The sequence below is a fragment of the Cervus canadensis genome, chromosome 24 (genome assembly GCF_019320065.1).
Source record: "Cervus canadensis isolate Bull #8, Minnesota chromosome 24, ASM1932006v1, whole genome shotgun sequence".
NCBI classification, from domain to species: Eukaryota; Metazoa; Chordata; class Mammalia; order Artiodactyla; family Cervidae; genus Cervus; species Cervus canadensis.
In genome coordinates this window covers 16706198-16731939 of record NC_057409.1, presented here as the reverse complement: position 1 = coordinate 16731939, position 25742 = coordinate 16706198, and the positions used below count along the sequence as shown (strand labels likewise).

The 25742-nt window shown below is 42.8% G+C and overlaps 1 protein-coding gene across 2 annotated transcripts in view; it reads left to right on the top strand.

The window, feature by feature from the left end:
* The window catches only part of CAB39 (calcium binding protein 39), a 92279-nt gene extending 67237 nt beyond the window's left edge, over positions 1–25042 (top strand). For both annotated transcript variants that reach the window (XM_043444745.1, XM_043444746.1), the window contains exons 4-9: positions 184–302; positions 6204–6372; positions 13955–14014; positions 17698–17763; positions 21240–21383; positions 22440–25042. In XM_043444745.1, coding sequence (XP_043300680.1) covers positions 184–302; positions 6204–6372; positions 13955–14014; positions 17698–17763; positions 21240–21383; positions 22440–22628 — 747 coding nt within the window. In that variant the 3' untranslated portion in view covers positions 22629–25042. The remainder of the gene's footprint in view (positions 1–183; positions 303–6203; positions 6373–13954; positions 14015–17697; positions 17764–21239; positions 21384–22439) is intronic.
* The last annotated feature ends 700 nt before the right edge of the window (positions 25043–25742 follow it).

Here is a 25742-nt window from a genome sequence, read left to right as displayed (position 1 = left end):
CTTGAGTTTATCTAGGAGCATGGACGGGCGTTGGGTATTTAGTCTGTAGCTTGATTTAAGTTTATCTGGGAGTGGGGACAGGCATTGGGTGTTCAGTCAGTACCTTGATTTGCATTTATCTGGGAGTGTGGATGGCCGTTGGATATTTAGTCAGGCATTTTGCTATTTTTGTCTCCCTAATAGGGCAAGAAAGACGTGGCTCAAATTTTCAACAACATTCTCAGAAGACAAATTGGTACAAGAACTCCTACTGTTGAATACATCTGCACCCAGCAGAATATTTTGTTCATGTTGTTGAAAGGGTATGTATAATATAATAAAATTGATATTTTTTTACTTGAAAAATAAAAAGGGAAAGATGATTGTGGGCAAAAGCAGGATGGTGAATGTGGGAAAACATTTTCTCTGTAGTTCCATCAACTCCTTTTCCGGTAGTTCTTGATTATATTTCCCCCCTTAAAATTCAACCTGTGAGCTAAACAGAATTTGAAGATGCCCAGGGGATTTTAAAGTTAGTGACTTATGGGCCTTAAAATCTCAAACCTCAAGAAAAAAATAAGTCCTCTGTGGTCTTTTTTCTGTTCTCTAAGATGTAAAAACCTTAATTGTATGAAATAGCAGCTAAATAAGTTACCGTATACTTAAAGACCTCTTCTTTGGACGTACACGCATGCTGTATGACAGTAAAGGCTGCCTAGTAAATGGAGCGTGGATGCTGTAGCACTTAGCCTTGTTCAGTCAGCAACAACAAAGTACGTGTTTATGATGTACTTCCATTGCTTTACACCTGTGTGTGTCCACCCACTAACCCACTTAGTTTGGTAATCCACAGTGCACCTTCCTGGCATTACTGCTGAACTGAGTAGTCATTTATCTTTGGATAGATGTCAGTTTCCAAAAATAAAAAACCAAAAAAAGCCTTAAAATTGAAATTTTTTTTTTTTAATCCTCCTCTCCCCTCATCACTGATTGGCAAGGTAGCCTCCTGTTGTTTCACACCAGGGTTGTTTGCCAGCTCTGGGTACGTGTGCAGTGGCAGGGTTCTGTTAAATTGGTGGGCAAGCGTTTTATTGGCATGACTGTTGGCATGAATCAGCTTGCTTTCCTACCTCAGCCTTATAGCTTGCCTCACTCTGATTCATATCTCTGTGGTTTAACACTTCCTCCAAGTTCAGACTTGTTTAGACAGAGCATGCGTCAGTGCCTGTGTTGGATGCCAGCATTCCATTTCCTTCTTTCTAGTTCTAACTATCTATGTTGCTTCTTCAGATGATGCTGTACGGAATTTTTGGCATCCAGTATTTTGTTGTATCAATCCAGAGCTGCCTGTATGAACATGTAGTGAGTAGTCTGAAATTTTGGTGTTCTTGGAGCAGCTTCCGGATGCCTGTGTGTATTTTTAAAGCCAATATTCCTTTTTCCATAGAAAGCAGTGGTTATTAAAATCTGTGAATTAGTTAGCTCTGCCTGGATTTACTGTGACCAGGGGTATGATAGGAACATTGCTGAATGTCATGTAACACTTTTGAGGCACTATTTAAAGAAAGGTTTAAAGATCTCAACTGAGCTGGCCAGAGCAGAAACCTCATCTTAGGGAGGTGAGGAGAAGCAGCATGGAGAAGCCACTGGTGTTGGGACTCCACTCCACCCCTTTTAGTTTTTATTGTGGAAAATATACATAAACTGGGGGATAATATAGCAAGCCCTTTCCTAGCCATGACCAAGCTTCAGCAATTATTAACATCTTGTTGATATTTAACAAATTACTAACATTCCTGTTTCGTCTATTTCTTGCCTCCTGTTTTTCTTCCTCACGTACAACATCACTTCCGTATCATAATCATAATATCACTTAAAAACCTAAGCATAATATAATACCCAGTCAGTGTTTAGATTTCCTTGATTTCCACCAAAAATGTCATTTTTCAGGTTGTTTGAATCAGTCTTCAAGCATGGTCCACAAACTTAATTTGGTTGATATGACTCTTAACTCGCTTTTAATCTATAATAGTTCCTGCCCTCTTCTTTTAATACTATTATTTGTTGAAGCAACTGGGCCATGTGTTTTGTAGAAAAATCTCATGTTTTGTATTTGCATACTGTGGTTTCACAAATAACCATGTTCCTCTATCCTCTGTTTTTTTTGCATTTGGTTAGATTCAGCCTCATTTGAGGGAGTGGGAACAGGAATTCTTCATGGATGGGACTGTGTGCTTCTGTTGGGCAGTGGTGGTTGTCCTTCTTCTGGTGATGTTAGATTGATCAGTGGATACAGATGATGTCAGCCTGCCCATTGTAAAGTTCTCCATCAACCCTGTACCTAATGGTTTTACTATCCATTTAGGATCATTCATTTCAGTTCAGTCGCTCAGTTGTGTCAGACTCTTTGTGACCCCATGAACTGCAGCACACCAGGCCTCCCTGTCCATCACCAACTCCTGGAGTTTACCCAAACTCATTTCCATTGAGTCGGTGATGCCATCCAACCATCTCATCTTCTGTCGTCCCCTTCTCCTGCCCTCAATCTTTCCCAGCATTAGGGTCTTTTCAAGTGAGTCAGCTGTTCGCATCAGGTGGCCAGAGTGTTGGAGTTTCAGCTTCAACATCAGTCCTTCCAATCAATATCAAGGACTGACTTCCTTTAGGATGGACAGGTTGGATCTCCTTACAGTTTTTCAAGGAACTCTCAAGAGTCTTCTCCAACACCACAGTTCAAAAGCATGAATTCTTTGGCACTCAGCTTTCTTTATAGTCAAGCTGTCACATCCATACATGACTACTGGAAAAACCATAGCCTAGACTAGACAGACCTTTGTTGGCAAAGTAATGTCTCTGCTTTTTAATATGCTGTCTAGGTTGGTCATAACTTTCCTTCTAAAGAGTAAGCGTCTTTTAATTTCATGGCTGCATTCACCATCTGCAGTGATTTTGGAGCCTAAAAAAATAAAGTCAGCCACTGTTTCCACTATTTCCCCATCTATTTGCCATGAAGTGATGGGACCGGATGCCATGATCTTAGTTTTCTGATTGTTGAGCTTTAAGCCAACTTTTTCACTCTCTTCTTTCACTTTCATCAAGAGGCTCTTTAGTTCTTCTTCACTCTCTGCCATAAGGGTGGTGTCATCTGCATATCTGAGGTTATTGATATTTCTCCCAGCAGTCTTGATTCCAGCTGGTGCTTCATCCAGCCCAGCATTTCTCATGATGTACTCTGTTGTCTAGGTTCAAAATGGTGATTTCCTAATTTTCTTATTCCTTCTCCATATGTCAAGTGTTTCATGACTTCTGTAGGAAAGACAGAATAGATGCTTGACTCTTTTCTACATTATCATTTTTTAGTATAATCGGTTGATGGCCACTTTCTTAAGTGAGCAATGATTATGTTATTGTTTTAAGCATCATTATGCATTTAAGCATCAAACCTGAAGTTTAATCAGATCTTAAAATATGTTTGATGTGTCTCAAACCTTTTCAGTCATTATGACCATGTTTTTATGTCCAGATTGCCCCATCTTGGGCTGTTGGGCACTCTTTCAAATTGGCTCCTGTGCCCTCTTGGCAATACCCCCTTAGTCTTTGATAGCTTCCTTGCTGTCTTGCACAAAACATCCAATGCTCATTTTATATGGGTTTCTTCCTCAGACCTAGAAACAGGCATTTCTTCCAGGGCCCTGTGATTTTTCTGTTTTTCAGAAACTCCATGGAGGTCCAGTGGTTAGAACTCAGCACTTACTGCTGAGGGCCCAGGTTCAGTCCCTGGTCAGGGAACTAAGATCCTGAAAACCATGCAGCACAGCCAAAAAGAAAAAAAAAAAAAAGAAATTTTTCTGCAGTTGTTGATTAATTAGTTTAGACTGTTTCAACACAATGTGATTATCCACTCAGGCTACAGGCATTCTGACGTTAGACATTTTGAGGAGTGACGCTGCCGGTATCAGTGTGCTTTTGGGAAAAACCATGTTACTTGTGTTAGCCTGCATCCGGAGGCAGTCATTCTTTCACTGGCGATTTAAATGTTAATGTGCTCTCCTGCCTAGCGCTAACAGGTTGTACCGCATAACTGTTTGCCTTGTACTCAGTGGTTTATGGTTTAATCATTTAAGGCCAGCTTGACAAACTGCCATCAGAACCTGCCCGACTTGTTGTACCAAATTGTCTTACCCTTGTCTTTCTCGTCTCCTGCCTGTTTCAGAGCAGCAGAGGAAACTCTGTGGTCAGCCATTTTGTGAGCAGACATTTTAGTCACCTCAGAGCCTGTCACCATTCTAGCTGCCATGCCGCCAGTGACACAGAGGAATGTGGTTTTGGTGGTGTTGAGGGTGTGTGATGAACGTATGTACAATAGGAGGATAGTCCTACCGGATAACACTCCCAGAGGGTTTCGGGGGGGGTAAAATGTGGCTTTAGTCAATAAGGCAACACTTGGTAACAGAGATGGACTTAGGATTGAGGTTCCAGATAGTTTCAGATTTGCATAGACAGAAAAAATAGTAAGAACAGGGGCAGGAATGAACGCAGTGACTGACAACAGTAAGGAGAGAATCGGAAGGTTTTATGGCGTAGTGGGAGATGGTGTTGTACCGGAGGCATTGCTATGATGTGGGGAAGCCTGGATGTGTGTCTATTTAATTAGCAAGAAGAATCATTTTAAGCTCCTAAATTGGAAAGGGCTACTGATACACTTATGTGTCAGATAGATTTGTTAGGACAGAGTTTGAACAAAGACACTGCTTAGGGGCACTCAGGTGACCAGGCATGACTTCATGCAGCACTGGATACAAGAAAATGAAACTGAAATATTGCAGAGGAGCATTAGAAAGGACTGATGACGTTGAAGATGGGAAGGTTGGAAGTAGACAAAGAGGGGAATGTTCAGAACTGTGCTATTTAATACTGTTCTTACTAACAGCATGTAATTATTTATTTTAAATTTAAATGACATTTTAAAATTCAGTCCCTCAGTCATAGTAGCCAAATGTCAAAGATAGAGAACATTTCCGTTATCAAAGAAAGTTCTGTAAGATCTGTTTTAGACCAGGATATCTGAAGCAAAATAGTGATACTGTATTAGACACATCAAGTTTATGGAATTGTCCAAAAGCAACAGAAAATACCTTACTACAGTTCAGGGTGGGTCTGGGCTGGGGCAGTTTAGGAGCCATGGTGGGAACTGTGAGATCTTACGGATCAGAGCAACGGAAGAAAGACTTCAACCAGGCAAGAAATAAGAACAGAGGAGGTAGAAAGGAGAACTGGGAGCCTTACTTTCATTTTTTAAAGAAAGAGATGCAAAGGTCTGCATTGTCCAGAATTTGTGTTAGAAGATCATTTGTTTTAGCCCAGAGGTCTTTGGATTCAATGGCAGGAAACTAAAGGCGACTGTGAGTGGGGAAGGAGATGCAGCCTGAGTGTGCAAGTGTGAGAGGAAGTGGAGTGACAGGGTGACGTGTGTGCGCAGATGGCAGACAGAGTCCAGTCCGAGAGGTTTGGTGCACATCAGAATGGAGAAGCCTGCTACGTTGAGAGGAGAATGAGGTTCTCTTTCTGATGGTGGGGAGGGAAGAGACGAGCGACCTTGAGAGGGAGTGGAGGAAGTCTGTGTGGAGAGCTGAGGAGGGGTACATGGAGCCCCTGCGTCCCCTGTGTCCACCTGGGAGCCTCAGCGCGCTCGGTGACATCCTCAAGACCAGGCTTTCAGCTCTGGCGTTTGTGTGTTGCCAGCAGTCTTGGGAGTACTATTTGAGTATTAAACTGAAACAATGAAGTCTAGGTGCTGTATAATTTGACAGACCCATTTAGATCCTGTGAATTTAGGAAACTTATGTTTCCTATTGTTTTTTGATTCAGTGTTTGGTTTTTCTGAAGTGTTGAGAGCACCTCAGGTGAATTAAACCCTCTTTGGAGGTGTGACCCTGAATACCTCCCTTCAAGTCTTTTAACTGAAGGAATGAGCTTTTACCCTCATACTCACTGTCAAGGCTGTTACTTTTCTTTATGGTGAAGTGGTCACCACCCAATGACACATGTGTGCCCTCTCGACTGAGCACATATTCTCCACTGAGAGAGATGCATCTTGTAACCTTTTCTGTCACTTAGTTAGAACATGTGTGAAACTTCCTGTTCTAAAAATCGGAACTGTTGGGAGTTTTAAAAGAACAGTGATGGGTGGGAAAAGCAGTCATGATTGTCTTTTCTTTTTGCAGGTATGAATCTCCAGAAATAGCCCTAAATTGTGGAATAATGTTAAGAGAATGCATCAGACATGAACCACTTGCAAAAATCATTTTGTGGTCGGAACAGTTTTATGATTTCTTCAGATATGTCGAAATGTCAACATTTGACATAGCTTCAGATGCATTTGCCACGTTCAAGGTAACAAAAACTATAGAATTCCAAATATATGTACAAGTGAGATTAACAGGTGTGCTGTTCTTTGCTAAACTTTCTGTACCCTCCAAATCTACACACGACTGCCCTCTAGTGGGAAAACATGTATTTTATATGTGTGTTTGTGACTCAGGTATGTGCAGTAGAGTCACAGCTTTAATAGGTTGGAAAAGTTAAGACTCTGAAGTCTGTCTAAAATGCATAAGTCCTGTATGGTCAAAGGTACACTTTTCTGTTAAATTCCCCATCAAATACAGTATATAGATATACAGTATATGTGAAAATCAGATTTGTCTCCTGTGTTAAAACACAGTGTAGCAGTTTCTTTGGTTAAGCGTCACACAGAGTAGTTGGCTTCCGTTCAGGGCTATATCATTTTGGAATGCACATACCTTTAAATACTAGAACCACCTTCGGGACAGATCACCCTGTTGTGAACAGGCCCAAGGGCACAGTGAGCTGCTCTCTCCCGTCTCATGCTCAGGCCCGAGCTGCTTATTAAACTCAGGGTGGAGAGGGTGCAGAATCACCAGCAGCGTCCCTCCCTCCCCTGCCTGCCTTAGCCCCTTTTGTGTGTTTGTATAAATTAAAGACACGTGATATGGCATCAGTGTACGGCATGCACATTTGTTTTGAATTGCAAGGTTCTGTGCTGTTTAAATTATGTGAATAAAGCAGTAATGTTTGTTAGTGCTTTTTACAGTAAGAGCAAGCCTTTATGTGCTGTTGTTGTTCAGTCACTAAGTCGTGCCCAACTCTTTGTGCCCCGATGAACTGCAGCACACCAGGCTTCCCGCCCTTCTCTGTCTCCCAGGTTTGCGCAGACTCATGTCCCTTGAGTCAGTGATGTCATCTAACTATCTCATCCTCTGTGTGATATGTTAACATTCCCTTATATACAATGTCTGACCTCATAAGTGAGTATTTAGAACTGCAATTTCAATATATTCAGAATTTAATAGTCTAACATAGACTACTGTGCTTACAAACCATAAACACTGTTACAGTGAGAAGTGGCCACTGTTATTGTGAAGGTTCAGTTTTATGTGTAAAGACCCATTTAGACGATGAGCACGTGCCTTGGTCTTTGAATAAAATGTGTTCCTCCAGTAGAATGAATACCCTTAAGATAGGGTGAAAGCCTGGAAGCCTAGGGTTTCACATTGAATGAGAATAAGGTAATAATGTGAAAGGTGCCTAGGGATTATTAAAGATGTCAGAAACCTTAGGTATGACCTCAGTTATTTATATGTTAATGTACAAAGCAAGGGCTTCCCAGTTGGTTTACTGGTAAAGAATCCACCTGCCAATGCAGGAGATGCCTGTTCGATCCCTGGGTCGGGAAGATCCCCTGGAGGAAGAAATGGCACTCCAGTATTCTTGCCTGTAAAATCCCATGGACAGAGGAGCCTGGCAGGCTACAGTCCATGGGGTTGCAAAAAGTCAGACACAGTTGATCAACTGAGCACACACACATGTACAAAGCAGGATGAAATGACTTTGAGATTATAACGTGGAGTGGTAAACATGACATCTTAGCTATCACTGCAGTGGTGGGTTGGGACTCATGCTTGGGACATACTGATGGAAGGGGACACCCGTTCAGAAGCAGCAGACCTCTTAGGAGGGAGGTGCAGCCGCACCAGGTGTCAGGAAGAGATGCTCCTGTGTGGGAAGCAGGCTGGAAGCCCGAGCGCAGAACCCTGGGAGGAGGAGGGCGAGGGCAGAGGAGAGGAGCAGCAGTGGGCTGGGAGAGTTCAGCTGGACCGCCTGACCGAGAGGACGCGAGGGACATGCTCCTAGCACAGGCGGCATAGCTGAGGTGAGTGACCTGCTCACTCTACCAGAAACGTGAGTCCCAGTCTCTGACGGTCTGATTGGCCTTGCTGATAATCCCATCTCAGTTAGGATTACCTCTTTGAATGAAATTGTCACCAAGAAGAAAAATGGTGGTGATGGAATCACTGTGGGTAAAGCACCCCTGCTGGGTCCTGGCCAGAGACGGAGAGACTGAGCAGAGTCAGGCAGGTGGTCTCTGCCTGAAGAAGGGAAATTTGAGAGACTTGCTAGGATTCTCAGGGTGAGCTCTAGAGGAGAGGGCTCTAGAGCAGTGAGGATGGGCTTGGCTCCTGTGTCTCAGCTACTCCTGATAGAAGGGGGAGAGCCCGCCAAGAAGCAAGAGGAAGTAGGGCCCAGAACGAAGATGTTTCAGGAGAGGCACAGGCCTGTCAAACAGACTGAAGCTCCCTCCCCACCCTTCCTTAAGTCTGGTCAGGGCAGGGTGGTCTGACCTCCATGCCAGAGGTGCTGATAAGGGAAGGAGGTTGCTCCTCTTCGGTTTGCTGGTGGCCTCTTGGCAGAGGACACTTTTATAATGGAAAAAATAGATCCTTGGTTCATGCTCTCCTTTGAGAATGACCAGAGCTACCTTCCCAGAAAATGCACTTCACACACACAAACTTTCAAACAAATGCAGCTCATCCGTAACCCTGAACGAGGAGGAGCAGGTGCTGAGTCTTAAAGGGAAATTAAAACTACCTGCTCGAAATATGTCTACAGTTCAGAGCTTGAATGAATGGGATACTGAGACAGTAAATCGGTGGCCAGTTATTTGTTCATGATTTTTTTTTAAGAGGAATTAAGGAGACGGGGAGGGGTATCAGAAGGCCAACAAATATATTTCCCATTTTCCAGAGTAAAAGAAAGTAGACTCCCCAGAGAGGCTGGTGGAGCTTGGAGCTTGATATTATACCTGTGTAAGGTTCTAGAAAATACTACTGCTAAAGAGATGGTTTCTGAGCATTTTGGAAAGGAAACCGTGTACCCGCAGCCAGCATGGATTCACTAAGAGTAAGTTCAGTCATACTAATCTCATAGACACGTGTAGATCAGGGGGCGAGGGGCATGGCTGCCTGGAGTCGGCTCCCTGCTCTGAGACTGATTTAACCTGTCTTCCCATCTGTCAGAATGTAGGTGACAGTACGAGTATGTCCAGGTTATTGTGTCCTCAGTAGTCTATGCGCGGAGAACAGTAGCTGTTAGAATTACTCCTTTACACATTAGATGTTGAATGTCTGTTAAAACAGACCTGTAAAACAATGAAAAACTCGGAACTGGATGGAGTTTCAGGTTAGCAATTCATAATTAATTGAACACCATATCCATAAGGTGCCAGAAAATGGATTGCCACCATCCTGGAGAGAAATTTTTAGTGGATTTGTCTTCACTTAGCACAGCCGAAGATTGTTATTAAAGACTCAGATAAAAGGTGGCAACAAATGTATGCCACAAAGGAATAGAAAGCAGATAGATCCTGAAATAAGGCTTCATAAAAATCCAGAGAGGCCAGAATATATAACAGGTTGAAGTTAAATACAGATAAACTGAGGTCTTCAACACAACATTGTAAAGCAATTATCCTCCAATTAAAAAAATTTTCAAGTATTAAAAAACCCACAAAAGCTGAGGTCTTCCACCTGAGGACCCAGCTTTGTAAATATGAGATGTGAGAATAAGGCATGATGATAGGAGGTAATACTAAATATAGTCAATACACAGTGTAATAATGACTAAAATGTAGGTGACTTCATATCATATTCAGACTACCCTGTGAAGGAGGTATTGTTATTATCTTCTTTACACATGAGGAAATGGAAACCTAGAAAAATGTTGGATGAAGTCGGACAATAAATGGGGAAGCCAGAATTTGAACCCAGGCAGTCTGACTGGAGAGCTGACCCTGAGAAAACAAAATTCTGTGTAAGTCCAGTAAAATTAAACAGTATGATGATGCTGCCCCAAAGCTACCTGTGGCTACATAATGTGTGACCTAAGGAGCTGCTGCTGGTCTCGCCCCGCTATAAGCTTGTAAGGTAGCAATAGCACACGTGGTCCAGGCGCTGTACTTTAAGAGGTACATAGACAAATAGATGACTTTCGGAAGACAGTAGATGGTGAGGGGGACTCAGAACCTGTCATTCGAGGTGTGGTTAAAGGAACTGGACATACTTAGCCTGGAGAAGAGAAAACTCAGTAGGGACTTGCCACGAGAGCACTGCTTACTTAAATTTAAAGTGGATCCTCAAGGAAGTGGATTCCACCTAGTTTTGTGACTCTTGACAGATTTCTGGGGTTAGGTTAGGTTTTAACTCTAGCACAGGAGGAACTTTCTAACTTTTGGAGCTCCAAAGGTGAACCACACAGTTGGAAGAATTGAATCTCTTGTCTTCGGACATAGACAGTCATCAAGTACAACATTGGGCCGGATGGCTTGCCGAGGCTCTGTGAAAATGAGCCCCCTGGGTTAGCAGCATTTCTTCAGGGATTCCAGGGCCATCTTTGTCACATGACCTTTGGGAGCCAAAATTCACATAACTTGTAGGAGTGTTTTTAATTCAGTCCACCCTGAAAGTTGGCTGCTCCATCTGCTGGACTTGGGAGATGACCTCTGACCTGTCTCCGGATCATGCCAGGGCTTGGCCCTATGGGAATTTAGATAGGTTGGGAAGTCAGACCTCGTGTTCTTTTGTGGCCCCTGCTGGCTGAGCCGGCCACTCTGCTGATCTGGACTACGTGCACCCTGTCATCTCTGCCAGTCGCTCACCAGATTTCGACTACATGACCCCTTCCCTTTGTTTTCTAGTCTATCCGTCTCTGTGCCCACGCTGCCTCATCTCCATACACAGCCCACAGCCTGGTTTGAGCTTGCCAAGCTCTTGGCTCTAGTCCCGAGGGTAGGGTTTTTTCCTGTTGTTCAGGAGAGAGACGCTCTGCCCAAGTCCCCACCTCGTCTTTTCCCAGCTTAGTATCAGCCTTTTTCCTCTGTGCTGGCTCTCAAGAATTACACCTTCCCTCCTAGTGTTTTACTGTCTGCTCCAGACCCTGGCCTGGCTTTTATTAGGAAGGACTTCCCTCCCCGGATGCACTGGCGTCAGGCTCCTGCTTGAGCAGTCTCAGCAACCCCTTTCCAGTCTCTCTCCTCCCCCAAGGCCCCGGAGATGTGATCCCTAGGTTGGCAGTGGTTTCCTGAGCCTCCTGGTCTGTCTAAACCGAATGGTAACAGGTAGAATCTCTGATGAGGGGGTACTGGACGTTCCCCCTTGCTGTGTGTGGCCCAACTGTGAGCCTCTTGCTCCTACTGGAAATACAGCTCTCAAGATAAACAGTCACCTTGATCAGACCAAAAAGAAAAACGCTTGTACTGCATGTTCAGGATCTTTGCTTTTCAGAGAAATACTGTCTGCCTCCCTGTACCCGAGAATCCAACCCCAGTGGAGAGCCGTTGCCTCTGAGACGCCTTTCTGTTTGGTCAGATCGTGGCTGAGCGGTGAGCACTTGGTTCCTAGCCCTGTACTGGCTCCTCCAGAAAGACTTCGCCACACAGTAGATGAGACACTCAGTCTTACATGGATCCAGACACAGCAGTCTTTAAATTTGCTTATTCGTTGTTCATTCCACAAGTCTCTTGACTGCTTGCTCATGTTGGGTGCTGTTCTTTAGGTTCTGGGAATCAGCAGTGATCTTTTTCATTTGTTTGTTTTCAGGAGTTTGTTTTTTTTTTTTTTTGGCCATGCTGCGAGGCTTGCAAGATCTTACCTCCTTGACCAGGGATCAAACCAGGGCCCCCTGCAGTGGAAACATGAAGTCCTAACCACTTGACCACCAGGGAACTCTGGTTTAGCAGTGATCTGCCCAGACAAGCCCCTGCCCTTGAGGTCCTAACTCAGGGGAGAGCTGTCATAGACCACATGTTACAGACATAGCACTTTACATTGAGAGTAGCATGTTAGAGGCAGGACACTATTTAACAAGCATTTTTGATATATTGCCTTAAAGTTCTCATGTTCCTCTCTCCTTCACGTATGACTCTATGGGACAATATATTAAGATAATACAAATTCTTCTAGCCCCACCTTCTCCTCCTTCCCCATATTTCTTCCCAGATTCTTGAAGTTACTCACTCCAGGTTTTCTCTTTTTCCTGGTTAATCCCAAAGGGACACTTGGGGAAAATTGGGTAGGTTTTCATATGCCTACCATAGGCATAGGGTACATACCCTATCCAGCAGTTTGAACACCTGTAAATCTTTGGGGTGGGGTTAGAAGCCTAAAAACGTTCTTCAAAGATTGATTAATATGGTGTGTTCCCAAACATGTTTCTGAATTCTGTTGGTTCATTCATTTATTTATTAAATATTAAGCTCTTACTATGTGCTGGTTACTGCATAGGTGCTGGGAATTCAGAGATCAGTAGAAATAGACATGACCTTGTGTTTATAGAATTTATAGCCTACCCTGGGAGAAGTGTTAAGAACATAATCCCACAGATATCAGGTCATAACTGTGACCATGCTTTAGTGCTGGTGACCAGCCAGGAAGGGTTCCCCAGGGAGGCGGTGTGTGTGTCAAGGTCTGAAGATAGGAAGTAACTGGGCCAGGGGCAAGCCTGTGCAGAGAAGGACTTTCAGTGCAGGAAGCTAGCGAGCAGACATCAGGAAAACTCCCTCCAAAACCCTCTGAAACCTGAGGGGTTCGTTTCCATGAGGGAACCAAAGCTGCAGCCCTTTCCTCCTTTGTTGACCATGGAACATTCCTTAGGTCATTTCTCAGGACATACTTCAGGAAACAGTAGTCATTGTAACCTAAACAGCAGAGAAAACAAGTGAAGGAAAGTTGGTTCAGAGAAAGGGGATTATTGACACTGACCTCTCAGGTCAGCAGCTCTAAAGGAATTGTGCTCCTGAGTTCACTGAAGACGAACGGTCTGTTCTGCCGTCTCGTTTCCATTCTCTTCCCACCTGGTGCGTCCACGGCTAGTTCATTGCTGACTTCTAGGTCCTTGAAAGTAGGGACCACCTCTTTTTGTCTTTGTAGCCCCAGCACCTAGAACTTTATCTGGCACATAGGAGATGTTTTCTGAATGAATGACCCTTGAGTGATTTCCAGGGACATTTCATGGGGTCAGGTATAAGCTCTATTTCACAGAGATGCAGAATTGGACTCTACTATTCATAACTTTTGGTTTTATATGTTTGCAGCATGAGTCTGCTTACTTTGGAGCTAATGATTTTATGATGGGGCTTTTAAAAGAGATCCTACCTCTGAAAAAAGATAGCATTCAAGATGAAATTGAATGTTGAGGAAAAAACGAAACTGCCAGTACTTTTTCTAATAAAAGACATTTCTTCTTTCTCTACCAGGAGCAGTATGCTGTTGGGCTTTTTATCACAACCATTTACTTTTGTTTCATTTCAGTTCTTGATTCCCTTTCTTTGAGTTTTTATGTCCATTGCCTTATAAATTTGCTTTTTAATTTTTCCATCTAAGAGCTGTTAGACCTGTGACAATCATAATCATTACTCTAACAATTTCAAATTATTGATGATTTTATTTATTTTATTTACTTATAGAATCAACATTTTCAATACAATTCATGCTCAAATATTTTTAAGTGTAGTAATTTTTGACAACAGTTTTTATCAGGTCAAATGACATGGAATTTTAAGATTCTCTTTTCTAAAAGAACTTGAATGCCAAACAACTGTAAAAAGTATGTTTTCTTTTTCTAGGATTTACTTACAAGACATAAATTGCTCAGTGCGGAATTTTTGGAACAACATTATGATAGAGTAAGTATGTGAAACTGTATTTTAAAATAGCACACTGTAAGTTTTGTTACCAGAAATGAAAGCTTTTAATTAGATTTTGTACCAGAAGATTTATTTTGGAAATATGTTTTTAATTGGTGCTGTAATCACTTCTCTATGAAAACCGAGGTAGTGACTGTCACTTGGTCAGAAGCAGAATTTGCTTTTTGATGACAAACTGCCCTTTGCATCTTTTCTTGCTTTAGAAGAAGAAAATAAAGCACTTTGCTGCTGAATGATAATACACAGTTAAGATAAAGAGAAAATTACTACGTGGCTTCTTTCCTTCCCCATACTTCCCATCCATTGCTCGCATCCCAGCTGCTTACAGAGACAGGGACTCCGCGGCAGCGGGTGAGCAGAGCCCCAGCCTAGAGGACACAGCAGGCGGACGAGCAGTGTCCCCGCTCCGCTGCTGGCTCCTGTGGCCGAGGCCGAGGCCCTCAACTCTGGAGGCTCAGGAGTCAGTCCTGATTCGTAAAGTAGGACGTTGGTTAGTTCAGCCATAAGGCCCGCTCCAGCTGGAGTTGATGTTCGACTTCCTGGTGATAGAACCCACAGAGGTTTGTGAGCAGGTCTGGGCGCTCTGATGACCTGGTTGCCCTTGATCATTATGACAGCATGGTCACTCCTTCTGTCCCACCTGTGTCATCTCTGCTCCCCACGATGCCCACGAGCACTTCCTTGTGCCGCACTGGTTTAATTTCAGTGCTGTCCAAAACTGTATAGGTGCTCCTGGAGAAGTTACCATGATTACAATCCATTTAAAATTTCTCTCTCTCCTCTAAAATTTGGCTTAGTTTTTCATTCTTCCACTACTTATTTGAATTTTTAAAATCTTAAGTTTTGTTAATACTTCATTATTCACTATTCAACTAGCTTTTCTTTTCAGGGGGGTGGGAGGGCAGTTTGGCTCCGTCTCAGCTTGTGGGATCCTAGTTCCCCAACCAGGGATTGAATCTGTGCCTTCGATGTGAAAAGTGTGGAGTCCTGGCCACTGGACCACCAGGAAATTCCCTGTGCTGTGCAGCTAAGTTAGGAGATTCTTGGAGGCAGAGCTTATGCTTTCTAGTTCTTCCATGTTCCTTTTCCCGTCTTACCATCCCGCTAGGAGTAACATCATAACATAGTGCAGAGTCCACAGTAATTCCCTCAGAAATAGCCTCATCGATGGCTTAAGCGTCAGTGGTCATTTATTTTTTCCCGTGTACACTGGGACGTAGGGGTGTTTTTTCCATGTGTTTGCTAGTTTTAGTCGGAAGCATAGTCATTTTGTCAGCACCTTTTGCAGTAGTTAGAAGCGTGGGCTTCAGCACCACACTGTGTGGAGTTTAGCTTCTAGTCCCAGCTTCACCGTGTGCTTCCCTGGCCCTCTGTACCTGTAGGATCCTCAGCTGTACGAGACGGCTCATAACAGCACCTTCTTATTACTGCTAGGTTGCTGTGAGGATTAGGTAAGAATGTGTCAGGTTGCAAGGCACGGTGCCTGGAACACAGTAAGCATTTAATAAGCATTAACAAGTTGTTTTTATTAAAACATGATCGCAAAGGTTTTTATAATTAAGCATACAAGTGTCTTAATTTAAAGCCTGCCAACGATATTTCCAAGAAATTTACTATAGGCAATGATGTCACTTTAATTTTGCAATAAAATATTTTCCTATGTGTTACTAATGGGTGACATTGGTTATCAGGATTTTAGAAAGCGTATGTGCAGCAGCTAACTGAAATATATATGTAAATATATGTATGTATGTAGGTATAGAGTGCAGTCAGATCTGAGAGAAGGAAAGGGGAGATACGAGCAGTTTAAATTAGGCCAAATGTGGAGTTATCACACAAAAACACATGCTCTAAAGTCTGTGCACTTTGGTTCTGAGCTTTCTAATAATCAAAACATAGAGGGAAATAAAACCATTAAAAGATCACAGTGTCTGTGAAGCTTGTTCAAAAGAAACAGCCTTTTCTAGCACTGGGATGTGAAGCACATTTCTCCCATTGGCGGTCTTAGGAGTTGAGTTGCAGCGTCATGGAGTTGATGCCATCCCCGAGGGTGACTCTGCAGTGAAGAAGAGGCTGAACTGAAGTGCGGTTCACGGAGAGCAAATCTCTGAGGAGCCCAGACCATGCCAGTCCTTTGTCTATCCTAGTCCTTTACTGCTGTCCCAGGGCTGAGATTTAACCAAACAGTTCTCCTTGAGAATAATCTCCTACAACCAAGCTTACCCTAAAAATTATGCGGCAGAAAATCTTAACTTGCATGTTCTGTCAAGAACTTGAGGTGTTCCTGTGTTACTGATCAAAGGCAGATCCGACTGTTTCGATCATGGCTTGATGATCGTTAGAGGAGAAGGTAGGGGTAACAGCCACCTCTGAAGAGAGAAGTCTAACTCCCTTGCATACTACATAGAGGGCGATCCCACCTCTGCCCAGAGATAAAAGAATGGTTGCAGGGACGGTTCTGGGTTAGCGCTAAAACCTCTTCTGTAAGGGGCCAGCCAGAGAGCAAATATTTGAGGCTTCATGGCTGCACAGTCTTGGTCAACTTTCCTGTCAGTTCTACTGCAGAGGCAGCCATAAACAGTTCATAAACGAATTTATTTACAATACACAAATGAACATGGCTGTATTCCAGTAAAACTTGTATAAAAACAGACAGTGGGTTGGATATAGCCCATGAGCTAGAGTTTGCCAACCCCAGCTCTAAACCTCAGATGAATGACTGATGAGGACCCATCATAAGGCAAAGGCAGAAGTAGCCTGAGTGTGGACACAGCAGGCATCCTCAACAACCCACCACAGCCAGGGACAAGTCTCAGTAATGTACTGACACCCAGCAGCCTCACACTAGTAATGCAACATTTTGCAACTTTAGAAGCCTGTCCATAGTTCAGACAAACAAAAAGCTAACTGGCCCACTCATCTAGCTTTTAAGAAGGGAGGCCCTGCCCCCTGTGTGTCCCCCACCTCCTTACTGTCCTCTGCTTCTGCTCCTTACCCTTCCAGGGACATGGTTCTTGTCAGCGAGCCCCAGTTTGTAAATCTAGTGGACCCTCGTCAGCTCTTCAGTCTGTATCATTTTGCATTTTCCAGGTCTTCAGTCTTGTTGTGTTCTTCTGTTTTTATCCCCAGAGTATCTCTTCTGCACAAAAATCTCTTTCATTATTCAAGTTGAGCTCAAGTCCTACTGTTTGTGGGACACGTACCTAACAGTGCTGAATTTCTCTCTCTTCTATTCTTAATTATTTTCTTGCTTTGAAAGAACAGATAACTTTTCTCTTTGTGGTTGTGCTTTGGACTAGTTGAATTGTAAGAAATATATATATATATACGAATTTTCTAATTCAACACCAGGAAGTGAGAACAGTGAGAACAGTGGGGTAGGGAGGTGGGGAAGGGAGCAAGTTGTGTGTATCTGAAGTTTGGGTGACAGAAGAGATACAAGCTCTGTACACACTTCTCTGGAGCTTGGAGAGGGCCAGCCCAGGAGCCTTTTTCATGGCAGTAACCAGCGGATATCACTCGAGGGTGAGTGTGAAACGGACGGGAGGAGCAGGGCTTGGGCAGAGATTGGCCTCTGGGCTGTTAGAAGTGTGTGCTCAAGCTTTTCAGTGTTATCTACTGCTCTTAAAAAAACCTCTGATGTGTGTTTTCTTGTCTTTTAGTTCTTCAGTGAATATGAGAAGTTACTTCATTCAGAAAACTATGTGACAAAAAGACAGTCACTCAAGGTATGACACACCATCTGAGTCGTTCATTTCTCTCCACCCCTTGTTTGAAACATGTATGGGTCCCAGAGCTTTACAGGAAACAGGCACGTGTCCCTGGCCGAGATTTTTGTGGAAAGGAGCAGGGCTCAGCAGTGGGTCACCTGGGGCACCCGCTCCAGCTCACCTCCTTGTATGTTAGAGATACCAAAATAGAATATGCAGAATTTTGAAGAGAATCTGATCTCCAAGTGATGAAGTTCTTTAGGTTTTGGAGCCTTATTTTTAAAACTTAGAATTGTTAGCACCGAGGTGAAGGCACCGCAGGTGTGGTGCTCCCAGGATTCTGCCCAGAGGGCCCCAGGCTTGCTGTGTGAGGGGAGGGGCGGCTGCCAGCGGTGACATGGGGAACCAGGCGGCTTTGGCTGCTTTGTGTCAAAATAGGATGTGGACAGTTCCATTTGAAACTTAAATAAAGACTTAAAACTCTAGAACAGGGGTTGGCAAGCCCATGAGCCACATCCAGCCCACTGCCTATTTTTGTAAATAAAATTCTGTTGGAACACAGATGTACTTGTTCATTTATGTATTGTCTGTGGCTGTTTTGGCTACAATAGCAGATTTGAGTGGTTGCCTCAGACACTTTATGGGTAGCAAAGACGTTAGTATTTCCTGTCTTGCTCTTTACAGATCGTTTGTTAACCCTTTCTCTAGAAAATTCTTACTGCAGTTAATAAAATGTATACCCATGTATACCCTTCCTTCTGTCAGGAAGTGGTCCTGACAGGAGTTACAGATGGAATCACAAAGGATTTGTGGGTGGAAATTTGCAATTCCATTTGTGTTTTTTGCCAGGTCCACTTCAAATTCTACTCTGCCCAGAGTGCTTCCCCTCAGAGATATCTGAATTTATTTTAATCAAGACACTCCATTCCGCCTGCTGCTGCTCCCATGGGGATATCACTTTTCTCCACCTTGTCTTTCTGTGGAAATTGACTAAAGAACATTAGGGACATTCCCAAAAGATGCCTTTCCCCTGACTAGCTAGTTCCCTCGTTTTCCTTAAGGCCATAAGAAATATGTCACCACTACAGCACTCCGTCAGGTGGAGCCTGACCTCCCAGGCATCCTTTGGTCCAGTGTCAGGGTCCTTAGCCTGGTCTCCGTTTGCAGGCGTGCTGGCTGGGCAGTCGCCGGGGGTTGTGAGAGCCGATAGGGACAATCCTTCATGTTCGGTGGACGTAGTACACCTGGCAGCTCTTTAAGGCATCGTTCCTCCCTGCGCGTCAGTGTAACCTAGTGCAGGCTGCCCTGAGAGCCTCGCGGAGAGGCCGCCCTCTGCCAGGAACCTCCATATCCAAGGGCCTCTTCCCCCGTTGGACGCACTCAGTATTTTCTGAGGCCAAGGAGGCTAGAGGGGTTTGTCTTGGATACTAGCTTCCAGGACTGATATCTCCTGGGTAGCGGGGCGGGGCGGAGGGGGGTGGTTCTTAATTGGCAGATCAGAAGACTTGGACCAAATGCAGAATTCTTTGCTGCTTAGATAGGAGAAAGACTTTCAAGACCTTCTAACACTTCAGAATTACCAACATGAAAGGAAGATGATGACTGCCACTTGTGAGACCTTAGTAATGGATATGAAGCCAGTCTTTCATGCCTGCAGCTTCTCCTGAACACATGGAGAAATTTTGAGGACCAGTGGTACTCTAAACATGTATTTTAATTTGTACTCCCTTTTTTGCAGCCACATTGGCATTTATTTATCCCTGTATTTATTTAAATTTGAATTCCCTGTACCAGATTTCAGGGGAGTTTTTTGGCCATGCTGTGTGGCTTATGGAATCTTAGTACCACAACCAACAATTGAACCCTGGCCCTCAGCAGTGAGAGTGCAGAGTCCTAACCACTGGACTGCCAGGGTTTTATTTTTAATAAAACTGGCCTGACATTTTTAAATTTTTACATCCAAAGAAATTTTTTAAATTACTGGTTACCCTCCCCTAGATAATCAAGCTGAAATGAGCCATTTTCAGTATCTCTGGTTTGTGTGACAGAAAATGAACACTGGGTAAATCTGTACACACTTCATGCTAACTTCTGAGCCTCTGAAAGAGTAAATACTGGGCTTCTTATTTTGAAAGTTGTAGATGTTGTGATTCGGATCGGTGTGAAACCTGTCTGAGCTTTTGAATTCTTCTTCTAAATTCTTTATAAATCCTACACAGATTTGTTGTCCTGCACATCAGGTTATTTTTGATTTCCTGTGATATGTTATTTATCTAGAGATCAGTTATCTGGAAACGTCAGGTATGTAGACATAGTCAGGAACCCGAAAAGGAATTAACAAAAGCAAGTAAACCATGGCAAAGTAGCTCTATCCATGTGTTTTTCTTCCCTTGGACCTCATTCCATGTCTCTTATTAGACTCAGGTCCACTGTGCTTTGCATGTATTCATGCTGTTATTTCGCACTGCACTGTCATAAGATACAGATAGCATCATCCACTCCCTTGTACAGATGATGAAACTGAAGCACACAGAAGTTAAATAATGCGCTCAAGGAGATAGAGCTCACAAGGAGCAACATGGCAGGATCTGAACCCAGGCCGGCTGGTGCCGGGAGCCAGGCTGGGCGCCACTCTGGGGTGCCTCTGGGCCCCTATCCCCCATGCGGTCATACCATCTGCACACTAGTCCTTGACTGGAAGTTGGCACAGTGACAACATGAAGAGGTGACCGCTAGTTTCAGAAAAAGAAATCTAGAATAAGCAGGTTTGATTTTAAAATTAAGAGCTGATGTGGTATAATCAACTCCATAGAATTGATTAAGCACAGACTTAACTGCAGCGACAGATTTTTTTCTTTTTTAGTTTAATTAACGTCATTAGTGATATTGTGGTGTCACTAAGAGAAGTTTAGAGTATCTTCAGGATACCTTGCTTAAGAAGGACCAGAAAAGTACTTGTTTTTATAAAGTTTTCTGAATCAGATAAGATAAAATGATGTTTGGTGTGTATAGGGGTAACTATATGGAAAGCTATCTACATGAAACCCTTTGTCCCATAAAGTTCAGATACATAAAAAGTAGTAAAATTATTTTTAAATTGAGCTAACGTTTATAGTTATCCAGTAACTTATCTTCTGACCGCTATCTTTGGTAGTTTCTTTTTACTGAGGTAACACAAATGCATATTTAAAGAATAGTTTCTGATAAGTCTCAGATTCTGAGCCAGATGTGACTTGAATGTGGTCATCTTCAGGGAGCAGTGTCAGACCCACCATAGCTTTAAACCCCAGAAGGAAAAGGAGGTGTCCAAGTAGCAAACAGGAAGTGCTCATTAGCTTTCAGGTCATAATTCAATTCATCCATCTTTTGAGTGCCTATTAATATTCCATGCTTAATAATATGATTATTTAATGAACTGTTTTTAAAACTTTGGTTTTACTTCAAATTTTAAATGATAATGGTGGAATAATGGGATAAATTGTTTATCTTCTCAGCTTCTCGGTGAACTGCTACTAGACAGACACAACTTCACGATTATGACAAAATACATCAGTAAACCTGAGAACCTCAAATTAATGATGAACCTTCTACGAGACAAAAGCCGTAACATCCAGTTTGAGGCCTTCCACGTTTTTAAGGTAGAATACTAAAACCATAAACACTCGTTCATCCCATTTTATTTGCAAGTTACTTATTTTATTAGCTTCATTTTGGTAATCTGAGTGACACAGTTCCGTTCAGTCCATTTTCACAGTTGTGTGGTACAACATTTAAACAAAAATGGACCCAGAAACAGGGCATTTGTATTTGGGAATAAGAAAAGTTGATTTGTAGAGGAGTGTCACTTATCTTTGGCATCAGTTCAGTTCAGTTACTCAGTTGTGTCTGACTCTTTGCAACCCCATGGACTGCAGCACACCAGGCTTCCCTGTCCATCACCAACTCCCGGAGCTTACTCAAACTCATGTCCATCGAGTCAGTGATGCCATCCAGCCATCTCATCCTTTGTCGTCCCCTTCTCCTCCCGCCTTCAGTCTTTGCCAGCATCAGGGTCTTGTCCAGTGAGTCAGTTCTCCGAGTCAGGTGGTCTTTGGCATGGAAGATTACTAATCCCAAAGTAAAGGGTAATGCATTTCTTAATGCTTTCCATGGAGATTTTTGTTCTTAAAATGCATTCTGACCTCCTGTGCCCAGAACTAACTTCTGCCCATTTTATTCTAAAATCAAAGTCTGTATTTAATACCAACTACAGAGTGTCAGGCTTGCCTGGTAGCTCAGACAGTAAAGTGTCTGCCTGCAATGCGGGAGACCCGGGTTCGATCCCTGGGTTGGGAAGATCCCCTGGAGAAGGAAATGGCAACCCACTCTAGTACTCTTGCCTAGAAAATTCCATGGACAGAGGAGCCTTGTAAGCTACAGTCCATGGGGGTCACAAAGAGTCGGACACGACTGAGTGACTTCACTTCAGAGTTTCAGAGCATGAGTAAACATGTCAGTCCTTTTTGTGCTTAAACATGCACTTCTTCCCTCCTTTTTTAATTGTAAAAATAAGGTCTTCCAAAGCTGACACCCCTAAGTGAGCAGTCCTGACCTCAGCCCGTGCCCCAGGGGAGCTGTGGGCGTGGCCGCATGTGCGCTGTCTGCAGTCTCCGTGGCGCCCTGTCCTATAGCTGACGTTGATTCTTCCCGTGCAGGTGTTCGTAGCCAACCCCAACAAGACGCAGCCCATCCTCGACATCCTCCTCAAGAACCAGGCCAAGCTCATAGAGTTCCTCAGCAAGTTCCAGAATGACAGGACCGAGGATGAGCAGTTCAATGATGAGAAGACGTATTTAGTCAAACAGATCAGGGATTTGAAGAGACCAGCTCAGCAAGAAGCCTGATTTCCAATAAACATCGAAAAAATTAAATCCAAGTTCAGCGTCTGCTGTTAGCTATTCAGCATCAGGCACTGTTATCGATTCATGAGGAACATTACTGCTAATCTGCTGTTAAGTGAACGGTTTTCATTTTACCTTTTTTGATTTTTTGTTTGTTTGTTTTTTTAGTCCAAGTTGGAGAACGTAGCTGCTGCTTTCTTGCACACTAGAGCACACGTGGACTTTTTCTTGATCTTTGTGTCATTTCAGAACTTAAAGACTTCGTTTGCTGTAGAAGTTCTGAACTTGGCTAGGTTCCTGAAGGCAAATGCATAGATGATAGTGTGTGTTAGGGGAAGAGGGCATTGATCTGATCAGAGTAAACCTGCCTGTTTGCGTTTATCTTTGTTAAAGATCTGAGCGCGGATTCTGGGTAAGATTGTATGCCTTCACTCTTGGAAGATCGTGCAGAGCTTTATTTGAAATCCTAGGGGAACTGTATCCAAGGTGGGAGCTCCTTGAGTGGATAAAGTTGACACACGAATAAATTGATACTGAAACTTAGCAACTTCTCAAAAGTGTGAAGCTTCATAAGGTCATAAGGAAAATGTATATATGCTTTTCACAGCTTTCTAGAATTTTTTGACATTTGATTTTCTTGAGACTTGTAAACCTGGATACGTTGAAGGGTATTTGTTAATTTTACTTTTTGAAGGTATTTTAAAACAGTAGAGCTAGCAACGACACCTCGCATTTCATTTCAACAGTGCTTACAGGTTTCTTTTGTATATAATTCTTAGAATGCTCATTTCTTTTAAATGATTTAATTTGTACAGCAGAGGAATGTTATTGTATTAGTATGTAACTATTACCTAATATTGAGTTTTTGCAAAAAATGAATGCTCATATGTAATTGAAATACTTCAGATCACCTGAAAATGCTGATTTAACATTTAAGTATCACAGCATTAAAAGAAAACGAAGTAAACCAGTCCTTTGTATTCAGTTATCTAATGGGGTGCCATCAATAGACTACAATACAGACCTGGAACTCAGCTACACCTTTTCCTGCATAATATTGGCCTTATTCATTTAAAATGAGTCAAGAGTTCTCCAGATCTATGAATGATACCAATTATGCTAAATTAACGCTGATTCTTTGTGTGTGGGGAGACCTCGTTAGAGCACCTTTTCTTTCTTAGAGTAAGTAATCCAGTACAATAGTTGTGAAACTGAATAATTAAAACTTTGGCTTCTCTTAGGAAAAGAAGAGTTCCTAGTCATAGGTGTCCTACGGGGAAATTTATTTTTTTTAACGTCCTGTTCTTTAATGCTGCAAATTATCAGTATTTATAAAGTAACTGATTTTGCACCACTTTTTTGTTACTGTGACCACGGCAGAACAACGTCTCCTAGAATATATCTATGTAAAGTTATTAGAATGGTATCTGTTCATCTTAGTGACATGAAGATCACAACTAACAACTTACAAATCAGAGTTTGCCGGTTCGAATTCAGCATGGCTGTAGCTGATTAAGAAATTTATATAATTATTCTTTGCTAGCCTCTCTTACTAATTGAATTACTTATCAGCCAGTAAAATGAGACTCCCAGTTGATGTTTCAACAGGCTTTAAAATCTCCTTCCAGGAGCACCATTTAGGAAAAGAGCCCCAGAAAATACAAATGTATTTTATTCTGTTTATTTGAAATAGTGGTCTTACATTTATAATTGGTTTTCCTGAGCCTGTCTTTACCAAAATCTGTGTAAAATATTCCATGTTTTTTCTGTTGGAACTACAGAAAGCAATGCAAACTCCTTGAAATGAAACTATCCAAGACGTTTAGGAAGGCAGAGTTGGCTGTGATGCATCGTTCTGATTCGCGTGGTCCAGTGCTGGGTGTCTGGATTCAGGGTGCAAGCATTCATTACACCACATGGAAGAAAGGTTTCCTTGCCAAGCTGGTTCTTAGAACTCGAAACAGCAGCTTCCACTTTGGTGATGCTGTTGCAGCACTAGAGCCTTTGTGTGGAAGACAGTGAGGGGTGCAGTGTGTCAAAGAAAACACGGATGTGTTACTCTCGCATTAGAATCTGGGGATAGTTAAGACTTTTGGTTTTTTGTTGTTTTTAAACAAAAATGTGAAAACACTCAAAGTTTAAAAATTGCAGTTGAAATTCTGATCATTTAATATATTCATGTTACCAAAACTATTATACTGGAAGTGGTTTCTTTTTGTGTTATAAAGGTTTAATTTTACATAAGTCAGTTACTCAATGTGATTTTTAACCCTTAAAAAAAAAAAAAAGGTGGAGATGTATACAATTGTTAACAATGCCTTGGAAGCATTTCCTTTCTCTTGAGGAAAAGTAAATTTCTTATCAGAATATCTGGCTGGCCCTGTAATTTAAATTAAAATAAAATTTTGGAGAAACAACATTGTCAGTTGTTTACATGATATCTTTAGATAATTGCGTTTGTGTCACTGTTAACAACCCGGTCAGGAGACACACTAGCACAAACTCTGTCACACAAACTGTAGTTGAGAACAGTTAATACACAAGCCTCTAAGTCTTTTTTTTTTTCCCCATTTGAGTTTCTATTTTTGGTGTCCACAATGTGGCTTTTCACTTGGGCCATGTATAGCTCCCTGGCCCTGCCTTTCATAGTTAAGTATTAAGCCTTTTACTCGCCTCACTTCTGACTCTGGATCCTCTCTCTGGTTCTGTGACCCTTCATTATCTATGTACTAAGATAAAACTGAGCACTCAGCAGGACTGCTTAGAAGTAGCCGGAGTGAAATCACAAAGAAGCTGCAAGCACTCTGGAGGCACAGGGTTCAGTGGCCCCCTCAGGAGGTCGGTCCTCCGGGCCACCTGCTGCCACGTGGCGCCCAGCCCTGTCCTCGAGGTTTCCCGTAACCCTCATCAGGAGATGGGGCCTCCAGTCTCCCACACACACTCTTCCCAAAAACGCCTCTCTGAAATCTGAATAATGATGTTCTGCTCGTTACAATCTCCTGTAGGAGGTAGTTGAGCCCCACAGGTCTATCTTGCTTCTGCGAAGATGATGATGGGACCAGGTGACACTGCCCGTCCTCCAGAGGGTGAGCAGAGAGCCGACAGCAGGGGCATCCA